The sequence below is a fragment of the Anolis sagrei genome, chromosome 12 (genome assembly GCF_037176765.1).
Source record: "Anolis sagrei isolate rAnoSag1 chromosome 12, rAnoSag1.mat, whole genome shotgun sequence".
NCBI classification, from domain to species: Eukaryota; Metazoa; Chordata; class Lepidosauria; order Squamata; family Dactyloidae; genus Anolis; species Anolis sagrei.
Window position 1 is genome coordinate 6364012 of NC_090032.1, and position 12743 is coordinate 6376754.

The 12743-nt window shown below is 39.8% G+C and overlaps 1 protein-coding gene across 1 annotated transcript in view; it reads left to right on the top strand.

The window, feature by feature from the left end:
* The window catches only part of LOC132764152 (unconventional myosin-Ie-like), a 44169-nt gene that overhangs the window by 6058 nt on the left and 25368 nt on the right, over window positions 1-12743 (top strand). The window contains exons 2-6 of the mRNA XM_067472376.1: window positions 7927-8064; window positions 8303-8392; window positions 11051-11145; window positions 11386-11473; window positions 11568-11657. Coding sequence (XP_067328477.1) covers window positions 7927-8064; window positions 8303-8392; window positions 11051-11145; window positions 11386-11473; window positions 11568-11657 — 501 coding nt within the window. The remainder of the gene's footprint in view (window positions 1-7926; window positions 8065-8302; window positions 8393-11050; window positions 11146-11385; window positions 11474-11567; window positions 11658-12743) is intronic.

The window sequence follows — 12743 nt, forward strand, 5'->3', positions numbered from 1 at the left end:
GTGTATCTATATATATGCATGTGTGGGTATATATCTCTGCATATATATATAATGTGTATATGTGTGTGCATATATACATATATACATATATATATAGGGTTAGGATATATATAGAGGGGGGGTTAGGATACATATAGATATAGATATATATGTGGAGATATATTTATATATGTCTGTGTGTGGATATATATATTATGTATGAATACATGTATGTGTGTGTATCTGATTTGTATACGTATGTGCATATATATGTGTGTATGTGCATGTGTGCATATATATATATGTGCATATATATGTGTGTATAGTATTATATTTGCATTTTAAATGAACTAAATGTACCAAGTTTGTACGAAAATGCCACTTTTATTTCCTGTGCTGGTGTATGACCGAAACAAAGGATTTGATTGTTTGATTGATGTGTACATATGTGTGTGGATATATATCTGCGTGTGTATATATGTGTGTATGTATATATATATATATATAGGTAACACAAGGTTTGGTCTATGACTTGGCCTGGAGAGCCACTTTGGGTCTTGATTAAGAGAAGAAAATTAAGTATTATTATTATTATTATTAATGCCAAGCCATGCGCATGTCAGTCCCTGAGCATGTTCCCGCGTTGCCCCAAATACTTCAAACCCTTTTTTAAAAGGCAGGTGCGACTGTTTCCGCCTGGGAGCCGCTTGCTTGATGACAGCCTGGGCGGGATGCCGTGGCAGGGTGCGGTGTGCGTGTGTGTGTTTGCACTGCAAACAAGGGCCTCCTCCTCCTCCTCCTCCTCCTCCTCCTCTTTCTCTTTGCATTCCTTTCTCTGGCCTGGAATCTGCAGGCAGGGCATGGCACGGCGTCCCTCTCCCTCCCCGCCTGTGCCACCACATTTGGCCCTTCTGAAACCATGCAAATCCCAAGGTGAAATAGACTCTATTCTCCTTGCATCAAATAGGAAGTGAGAGCAGAGTGGAGGGTGAGTCCTGGCACCGCAGCACTAAGCAAAAGGAAAGAAGAAGCAAATAATAGCCATGCATAGAGAGACTTCTGGCCTCTGAGCACGCACAGAGTGCAAATAACTAAACATGCATCAAGTGCAAATAGATATCAAAGAAGGCCTCTGAGCATGTGCATAATACAAATACCTCTGAGCATGCACAGAGTGCAAATACCTATCATGAAGGCCTCTGAGCATGCACAGAGTGCAAATAACTAAACATGCATTGAGTGCAAATAGCTAGCAGAGAAGGCCACTGAGTATGTGCAGAGTACAAATACCTCTGAGCATGCACAGAGTGCAAATACCTATCGGGAAGGCCTCTGAGCATGCACAGATTGTAAATAACTAAACATGCATTGAGTGCAAATTGCTATCAGAGAAAGCCTCTGAGTATGTGCAGAGTACAAATACATGAGCATGCACAGAGTTCAAATACCTATAGAAAAGGCCTCTGGGCATGTGCGGAGTACAAATACCTCTGAGCATGCACAGAGTGCAAATAACTAAATATGCATCAAGTGCAAATAGATATCGAAGAAGGCCTCTGAGCATGTGCGTCCTATCAGAGAAGGCCACTGAGTATGTGCAGAGTACAAATACCTCTGAGTATGCACAGAGTGCAAATACCTTTCAAGAAGGCCTCTGAGCATGCACAGAGTGCAAATAACTAAACATGCATCGAGTGCAAATAGCTATCAGAGAAGGCCACTCAGTATGTGCAGAGTACAAATACCTCTGAGCATGCACAGAGTGCAAATACCTATCGAGAAGGCCTCTGAGCATGCACAGAGTGCAAATAACTGACCATGCATCAAGTGCAAATAGCTAGCAGAGAAGGCCACTGAGTATGTACAGAGTACAAATACCTCTGAGCATGCACAGAGTACAAATACCTATCATGAAGGCCACTGAGCATGCACAGAGTGCAAATAACTGAACATGCATCAAGTGCAAATAGCCAGCAGAGAAGGCCACTGAGTATGTACAGAGTACAAATACCTCTGAGCATGCACAGAGTACAAATACCTATCATGAAGGCCTCTGAGCATGCACAGAGTGCAAATAACTGAACATGCATCAAGTGCAAATAGCCAGCAGAGAAGGCCACTGAGTATGTACAGAGTACAAATACCTCTGAGCATGCACAGAGTACAAATACCTATCATGAAGGCCTCTGAGCATGCACAGAGTGCAAATAACTGAACATGCATCAAGTGCAAATAGCCAGCAGAGAAGGCCACTGAGTATGTACAGAGTACAAATACCTCTGAGCATGCACAGAGTACAAATACCTATCATGAAGGCCTCTGAGCATGCACAGAGTGCAAATAACTGAACATGCATCAAGTGCAAATAGCCAGCAGAGAAGGCCACTGAGTATGTACAGAGTACAAATACCTCTGAGCATGCACAGAGTACAAATACCTATCATGAAGGCCACTGAGCATGCACAGAGTGCAAATAACTGAACATGCATCAAGTGCAAATAGCCAGCAGAGAAGGCCACTGAGTATGTACAGAGTACAAATACCTCTGAGCATGCACAGAGTACAAATACCTATCATGAAGGCCTCTGAGCATGCACAGAGTGCAAATAACTGAACATGCATCAAGTGCAAATAGCCAGCAGAGAAGGCCACTGAGTATGTACAGAGTACAAATACCTCTGAGCATGCACAGAGTACAAATACCTATCATGAAGGCCTCTGAGCATGCACAGAGTGCAAATAACTGAACATGCATCAAGTGCAAATAGCCAGCAGAGAAGGCCACTGAGTATGTACAGAGTACAAATACCTCTGAGCATGCACAGAGTACAAATACCTATCATGAAGGCCTCTGAGCATGCACAGAGTGCAAATAACTGAACATGCATCAAGTGCAAATAGCCAGCAGAGAAGGCCACTGAGTATGTACAGAGTACAAATACCTCTGAGCATGCACAGAGTACAAATACCTATCATGAAGGCCACTGAGCATGCACAGAGTGCAAATAACTGAACATGCATCAAGTGCAAATAGCCAGCAGAGAAGGCCACTGAGTATGTACAGAGTACAAATACCTCTGAGCATGCACAGAGTACAAATACCTATCATGAAGGCCTCTGAGCATGCACAGAGTGCAAATAACTGAACATGCATCAAGTGCAAATAGCCAGCAGAGAAGGCCACTGAGTATGTACAGAGTACAAATACCTCTGAGCATGCACAGAGTACAAATACCTATCATGAAGGCCTCTGAGCATGCACAGAGTGCAAATAACTGAACATGCATCAAGTGCAAATAGCCAGCAGAGAAGGCCACTGAGTATGTACAGAGTACAAATACCTCTGAGCATGCACAGAGTACAAATACCTATCATGAAGGCCTCTGAGCATGCACAGAGTGCAAATAACTGAACATGCATCAAGTGCAAATAGCCAGCAGAGAAGGCCACTGAGTATGTACAGAGTACAAATACCTCTGAGCATGCACAGAGTACAAATACCTATCATGAAGGCCTCTGAGCATGCACAGAGTGCAAATAACTGAACATGCATCAAGTGCAAATAGCCAGCAGAGAAGGCCACTGAGTATGTACAGAGTACAAATACCTCTGAGCATGCACAGAGTACAAATACCTATCATGAAGGCCTCTGAGCATGCACAGAGTGCAAATAACTGAACATGCATCAAGTGCAAATAGCCAGCAGAGAAGGCCACTGAGTATGTACAGAGTACAAATACCTCTGAGCATGCACAGAGTACAAATACCTATCATGAAGGCCACTGAGCATGCACAGAGTGCAAATAACTGAACATGCATCAAGTGCAAATAGCCAGCAGAGAAGGCCACTGAGTATGTACAGAGTACAAATACCTCTGAGCATGCACAGAGTACAAATACCTATCATGAAGGCCTCTGAGCATGCACAGAGTGCAAATAACTGAACATGCATCAAGTGCAAATAGCCAGCAGAGAAGGCCACTGAGTATGTACAGAGTACAAATACCTCTGAGCATGCACAGAGTACAAATACCTATCATGAAGGCCTCTGAGCATGCACAGAGTGCAAATAACTGAACATGCATCAAGTGCAAATAGCCAGCAGAGAAGGCCACTGAGTATGTACAGAGTACAAATACCTCTGAGCATGCACAGAGTACAAATACCTATCATGAAGGCCACTGAGCATGCACAGAGTGCAAATAACTGAACATGCATCAAGTGCAAATAGCCAGCAGAGAAGGCCACTGAGTATGTACAGAGTACAAATACCTCTGAGCATGCACAGAGTACAAATACCTATCATGAAGGCCTCTGAGCATGCACAGAGTGCAAATAACTGAACATGCATCAAGTGCAAATAGCCAGCAGAGAAGGCCACTGAGTATGTACAGAGTACAAATACCTCTGAGCATGCACAGAGTACAAATACCTATCATGAAGGCCTCTGAGCATGCACAGAGTGCAAATAACTGAACATGCATCAAGTGCAAATAGCCAGCAGAGAAGGCCACTGAGTATGTACAGAGTACAAATACCTCTGAGCATGCACAGAGTACAAATACCTATCATGAAGGCCTCTGAGCATGCACAGAGTGCAAATAACTGAACATGCATCAAGTGCAAATAGCTAGCAGAGAAGGCCACTGAGTATGTACAGAGTACAAATACCTCTGAGCATGCACAGAGTACAAATACCTATCGAGAAGGCCTCTGAGCATGCACAGAGTGCAAATAGCTGAACATTTGTCAGTAAAATAATAATAATTATTAATAATAATAATACAGCATATAGATCTCATTTGCTGTGACATACCGTGCTTTTGTGTTAGTAATAATAATAAATAGGAACAACAACATGTTGCCCTTGTTCTCCAATTGTGCTTTTTGGAGCCCCAAAAGACCCCCAAATTCTTGGAAGTCTTTCTATTCTATTTCCTGGATGCAAATCCTAATATTCTGGGACTGGAAGAGATTTGAGGCTTTTAATTCAATTCCAACTTTTAATTCAATTTTGCATTTTTTTCCCCGCGTTTGGAGTCCCGAATCCCTTTCTCTTCCTGCAAAACCTTCCTTGGGTGGTCCCTGGGAATCTGGACGATGCCACATTTTTGGGGGCAAACTTGACAAAAAGTCCCGTTGCCACGGCGACCGGACAAAAGCCGGTTGCCGGGCGAAACGCGGAGAGACGGCAACACAGAACTTTTTTTGGAAAGAGAGGGAAAGAAGGAAGAGAAAGAAGGAGGAGAAGGAAATAAAGAGCTCTCGCTTGTGGGCGCCCCAGAGACATTGGAACTCCATGCTGATTTAACATAACTACATATTATTATTATGTTTAGTATTAGTATTAAAATATATTATTATGTTTAGTATTATTAGTAAAATATATTATTATGTTTAGTATTATGTTTAATAATAATAATAATAATAATAATAATAATACCAAACATAATAATAATATATTTTAATAATAATACCAAACATAATAGAGTAAGGGACACTGGGATGTCTGTGCAAATTCCACACCAATGGAGAGAGTAAGGGACACTGGGATGTCTGTGCAAATTCCACACCAATGGAGAGAGTAAGGGACACTGGGATGTCTGTGCAAATTCCACACCAATGGAGAGAGTAAGGGACACTGGGATGTCTGTGCAAATTCCACACCAATGGAGAGAGTAAAGGACACTGGGATGTCTGTGCAAATTCCACACCAATGGAGAGAGTAAAGGACACTGGGATGTCTGTGCAAATTCCACACCAATGGAGAGAGTAAGGGACACTGGGATGTCTGTGCAAATTCCACACCAATGGAGAGAGTAAGGGACACTGGGATGTCTGTGCAAATTCCACACCAATGGGGAGAGTAAGAGACACTGGGATGTCTATGCAAATTCCACACCAATGGGGAGAGTAAAGGACACTGAGATGCCTGTGCAAATTCCACACCAATGGAGAGAGTAAGGGACACTGGGATGTCTATGCAAATTCCACACCAATGGAGAGAGTAAAGGACACTGGGATGTCTGTGCAAATTCCACACCAATGGGGAGAGTAAGGGACACTGGGATGCCTGTGCAAATTCCACACCAATGGAGAGAGTAAGGGACACTGGGATGTCTGTGCAAATTCCACACCAATGGAGAGAGTAAGGGACACTGGGATGTCTGTGCAAATTCCACACCAATGGGGAGAGTAAGGGACACTGGGGTGCCTGTGCAAATTCCACACCAATGGAGAGAGTAGGGGACACTGGGATGCCTGTGCAAATTCCACACCAATGGGGAGAGTAAGGGACACTGGGATGTCTGTGCAAATTACACACCAATGGATAGAGTAAGGGACACTGGGATGTCTGTGGTGGAGGAAACAGAGAAAATGTAGGGTGAACAGGGATAGCCGGAGGGCATGCAACCTGCCTTGCTCTACCTGCATTAATATCCATGCGTTTTGCATTGTTTACATATCAAACTGTGCCTTGTGGGGTTGCGCATTAGGAAACGGTGATTGATTTGCATGGACGGTTACTTCCTGGTTCGTTTGTATTCCAATTTACATTGCGTTCCTCTATTATTCCGTTGACGATGTTCTTTTTGTAGCGATCGCAGTGGTTTATTAATGTTCACAGCATAGTTCATTTGCATACAAATTAAAAAAGACAATGTATAGGCCTGCTTTTGCCTTCCTCTGAGGCTGAGAGAGTGCGACCTACAATATATGCATTGATCCCAAATGGAGGCTGTATGGTCATCTGTCGGGAGGGGTTTGATGGTGCCTTTCGGGATGGACTGGACCGCCTTTGGGGTGTCTTCCAACTCGTAAGAGTCAATCATTATCTTTGATAATCGTGATGATGCTCCTTCTCTGGATGCTTTCAAGCAGAGACTGGAAGGCCATCTGTCAGGAGTGCTTTGATTGTGTCTCCCTGCAGAATGGGGTTAGACTAGATGGCCTTTGGGTCGTCTTCCGACTCGTAAGGGTCAATCATCATCCTTGATAATAGTGATGATGCTCCGTCCTTGGAGGCTTTCAAGCAGAGGCTGGATGGCCATCTGTCGGGAGTGCTTTGATTGTATCTCCCTGCCCAATGGAGTTAGACTAGATGGCCTTTGGGGTGTCTTCCAACTCGTAGGAGTCAATCATCATCTTTGATAATAGTGTTGATGATGTTGCTCCTTCTGTGGAGGCTTTCAAGCAGGAGCTGGATGGCCATCTGTCGGGAGTGCTTTGATTGTGTTTCCCTTCAAAATGGGGTTAGACTAGATGGCCTTTGGGGTGCCTTCCAACTCGTAAGAGTCAATCATCATCATTGATAATAGTGATGATGATGATGATGATGCTCCTTCTCTGGAGGTTTCCAAGCAGAGGCTGGATGGCCATCTGTCAGGAGTGCTTTGATTGTGTCCCCCTGCAAAATGGAGTTAGACTAGATGGCATTTGGGTCATCTTCCAACTCGTAAGAGTCAATCATCATCTTTGATCATCATGATGATGCTGCTTCTCTGGAAGTTTTCAAGCAGAGGCTGGATGGCCATCTGTCGGGAGTGCTTTGATTGTGTCTCCCTGCAGAATGGGGTTGGACTGGATGGCCTTTGGGGTGTCTTCCAAGTTGTAAGCGTCAGTAATCATAAACATAATTGATAATAGTGATGATGATGGTGATGATTATGATGATGCTCCCTCTCTGGAGGCTTTCAAGCAGAGGCTGGATGGCCATCTGTCAGGAGTGCTTTAATTCATCTGTCGGGAGGGATCGGATTGTGTCTTCCTTTGTGACAGAAGGTTGGGCCCTTGAGGGTTTCCTCCAACTCTTGGACTCCAAGGCTGGATGGCTATCTGTTGGGAGGGCTTTGATGTTGTCTCCCTGCATCACAGAAGTGGGGTTGGACTAGATGGCCTTGGGGGTGCCCTTAACAGGTCTTAACAGAGGCCCTTTCTTCCGAGCAGGGCAGCAAAGAGCGGTTCCATTGGCAGGCGCAGAACGTGAAGCAGAGCGGGGTGGACGACATGGTGCTCCTCTCCAAGATCAGCGAAGACGCCATCGTGGACAACCTCCGGAAGCGCTTCCTGGACGACTACATCTTCGTATCCTTTCCCCACGTCTACACTACGGAATTAATGCAGTTTGGTCCCACTTGGACTGTGTCGTCCTTTTGCAAGGTCTTCCAAACCCTTCTCTGCCAAAAAGGTTCTCCCACCTCCCAGGACCCCATTGAGCCACGGATGTGGAAGTGGTATCAAACTGCATTAACTCCGCCATGTAGATGCACCTCTGGGTGTCTCGTTTTTTGACCCTTTGTGATCCTTATCTGGAGAATCCCAGACTTATATCGGTCCGGTCCTGATCTCCGTCAATCCATTCAAACAGCTGCCTTATTTCACCGACCGAGAGATTGATTTGTACCAAGGCGCCGTGAGTATTAATATTATATAATAATAATAATAATAATAATATGAGACAGTACTCATTTATATTTATATGTAATCATTGGCATGTGTTTGAAACTTTTGCTGTTGTGCACCTTTGTCGGGCAACAACTCCCATCATCCTTTTGAATGAGCCAGACTGGGGATTCTGGGAGTTGTTGTCGTCCAAAAAGAAACCAAAGTTTGGCATGTAGAGTCATTACTCTACATGGAAACGCCCGAGCTTCTCTCTCAGTTGAGTGAGCTGTGATTCATTCACTTTCATGACGTCAGGGGATCAAGGGTTTTGCAATCCTCAGCAGCAGCCAATCAGAAGCAGCGGTGCTTACCTGCATATTCCACCTTGAGACCTGTTCTAATGCCGCCATCTAGTGGCCATTGAGGGCAAGGCACCCTTTTCCTTTTGTTAAGCTTGCAAATACATGAGCGAACACTAGATGGCGACAAAGAGGAGCCTTACTAATAATATAATATATTATATTATTATATTATTATTATATAATATAATATTTATTATATTATTAAGTAAGAAAATTTATAATATTGTGAACATTAGATGGCGACAAAGAGGAGCTTCACTAATAATATAATATATTGTACATATAATATAATATTTATTATATTATTATATAATATATTATATTATATATTATTATATTATATTATTATTATATTATTATATTATTATATAATATAATATTTATTATATTATTAAGTAAGAAAATTTATAATATTGCGAACACTAGATGGCGACAAAGAGGAACTTCACTAATAATATAATATATTGTACATATAATATAATATTTATTATATTATTATATATTATATTATATTATATATTATTATTTTATATTATTATTATATTATTATATTATTATATAATATAATATTTATTATATTATTAAGTAAGAATATTTATAATATTGCAAACACTAGATGGCGACAAAGAGGAACTTTACTAATAATATAATATATTGTACATATAATATAATATTTATTATATTATTAAATAAGAAAAATTATATTATTATAATGTAATACAATATAATACTAATACTAATAATACAATATTATAATTATATATATTTATATTACATGTAATATTGCTATATAATGGTATAGTACAATATAGTAATCTGTAATACTGATATTGTACTATACTAATAATATAATATATTGTATGTGTATATATATATATATATATATATATATATATATATATCTTGTAAGCCATGAACACTAGATAGCGACAAAGAGGAGGTTCACTAATAATGTAATATAATATATTGTACATATAATATAATATTTATTATATTTTTAAGTAAGAATATTTATGATATAATGTAATGCAATATAATACTAATATTAATAATACAATATTATAATTATATATTTTATATTACATGTAATATTACTATATAATGCTGTGATACAATATAGTAATATATAATACGGATATTGTACTATGCTAATAATATAATATATTATATTATTATAATATATATATATATATATATATATATATATATATATATCTTGTAGGCCACTCTGAGCAAACACTAGATGGCGACAAAGAGTAGCTTTACTTATAGTATATAATATATTGTATATAAATATAATATAATATTTTTAATATTATTATGTAATATAATACTAATACTAATAATATAGTGTTATAATTATATATTTTATATTATCTGTAATATTACTATATAATGGTATAGTGCAATATAGTAATATATAATACTGATATTGTACTATGCTAATGATATAATATATTGTATATACATATAATATAATATTTATAATATTATAGTGTAATACAATACTAATAATACAATATTATAATTATATATATTTATATTACATGTAATATTACTATACAATGGTATAGTACAATATAGTAATATATTATACTGATATTGTACTATGCTAATTATAATATATTATATCTATATATATCTTGTAAGCCATTCTGAGTGAACCCTAATAACATAATATAGTATAATATAATTGTATATACATATAATATTTATAATATATTCCATCTTGTCTCCAGTTTTTTACTAATAATATAATAGAATATATTGTATATACATATAATATAATATTTATAATATTATAATGTAATACAATATAATACTAATAATACAATATTATAATTATATATTTTATATTGCATGTAATATTACTGTATAATGGTATAGTACAAAACAGTAATATATAATACTGATATTGTACTATGCTAATAATATAATATATTGTATGTATATATATATAATCTTGTAAGCCGCTCTGAGCGAACACTAGATGGCGACAAAGAGGAGCTTTACTTATAATATAATATAACATATTGTATATACATATAATATAATTTTTATAATATTATGATGTAATACAATATAATACTAATACTAATAATACAATATTATATTACATGTAATAATACTGATATTGTACTATGCTAATAATATAATATATTGTATGTATATATATCTGAGAAGGATGGCATATAAATGTCGTAAATAAATAAATTGCAGTATATGGCGATTAATTTAGTTTTTTTTTAAATTAATGAATGTATTTAAGAAATTATCCTGTTGGGTGGAGCTGCGGTAAACGAATGCCTTGTGTCCTCCCATAGGCTCAGTATGAGAACCCTCCGCACATCTATGCGCTGGCAGACAACATGTACCGCAACATGCTGATCGACGGGGAGAATCAGTGCGTCATTATCAGGTAATCCCTATTATCAAGGCCAACCTTAAAAACTCTGGCATAGGCACTGAGGACTGGGAAGCCCTGGCCTGTGAGCACTCCAGCTGGAGGTCAGCTGTGACCAGCAGTGCTGCAGAATTTGAATTTGTTGAGGAGTTACGAAGGTGGAGGCATTACTTTTCATTCAACCCTCGTATAGTTCACCTGCAATATTTATGAAAACACAAAGTTTAAAAAGTACTCCTTCTTTTTCCTCCGCAGCGGAGAGAGCGGAGCCGGGAAAACGGTGGCGGCCAAGTACATCATGGGCTACGTCTCCCGGGTGTCTGGCGGAGGCCCCAAAGTCCAGGTTGGCCATAGAAAAAAAACCCTTTTCCGTTTGGGATCATCCACTTTGCGTTGTCCACTTTCTTGGGCTCATGAGGGACCTCTTTCCTTTGCAGCACGTGAAGGATATCATCCTGAAGTCCAACCCACTCCTGGAGGCCTTTGGGAACGCCAAGACGGTGCGCAACAACAACTCCAGCCGATTCGTAAGTGTTGGAGTACCGCTCTCACAATCCCCACTGCCAATATGAGCTGTACCCCAAGACAGCCGGAGGACCGCAATGAGTGGATTAGATCGTTGCCACTTTCAATAGAGTTGCTTGGATTGCTTCCATCTCTATTCACATTGCAGCCTTGCTAACGCAGTCCTCTATTACAACAATCTGGCTGTTTTGCTCAGCCTTCCTTCCATTTTTCTTTGTGTTTTGAGAGCAAATACTTTGAGAAAGATAGTTGGAAGGCCACAATTGTTCTGAGCAAACCAGATCGTTACCACTTTCAGTAGAGTTGGTTGGTTTGCTTCCATCGCTGTGCACATCGCAGTCTTGCTATTGTGGTCCTCTATTGCAACTATCTGGCTGTTGTGCTCAGCGTTTCTTCACTTTCTCTGTATGTTTCCAGGGCAAATACTTTGGGATCTTGGGTTGCATCCTAAGATAATTGGAGGGCCACAATTGGTCTGAGCAAAACAGATCGTTGCCACTTTCAATAGAGTTGGTTGGATTGTTTCCACCTTTGTGCACATCGCAGCCTTCCTATTATAGTCCTCTATTGCAACAATCTGGCTGTTTTGCTCAGCGTTTCTTCGCTTTCTCTGTGTGTTTTGAGGGCAAATACTTTGAGATCTTGGCGCTGCACCCTAAGATAGTTGGAGGGCCACAATTGCTCTGAGCGAAAAAGATTGTTGTAATTTTCAACAGAGTTGGTTAGATTGCTTCCATCTCTGTGCACATTGCAGCCTTGCTAACGCAGTCCTCTATTGCAACTATCTGGCTGTTTTGCTCAGCGTTCCTTCCTTTTTTCGTTGTGTTTCCAGGGCAAATACTTCGAGAAAGATAGTTGGAAGGCCACAATTGCTCTGAGCAAACGAGATTGTTGCCACTTTCAACAGAGTTGGTTGAATTTCTTCCATCTCTGTGCACATTGCAGCCTTGCTAACGCAGTCCTCTATTGCAACCATCTGACTGTTTTGCACAGCATTTCTTCGCTTTCTCTGTGTGTTTCCAGGGCTAATACTTTGAGATCTTAGGGCTGCACCCCAAGACAGTCGGAGGGCCACAATTGCTCTGAGC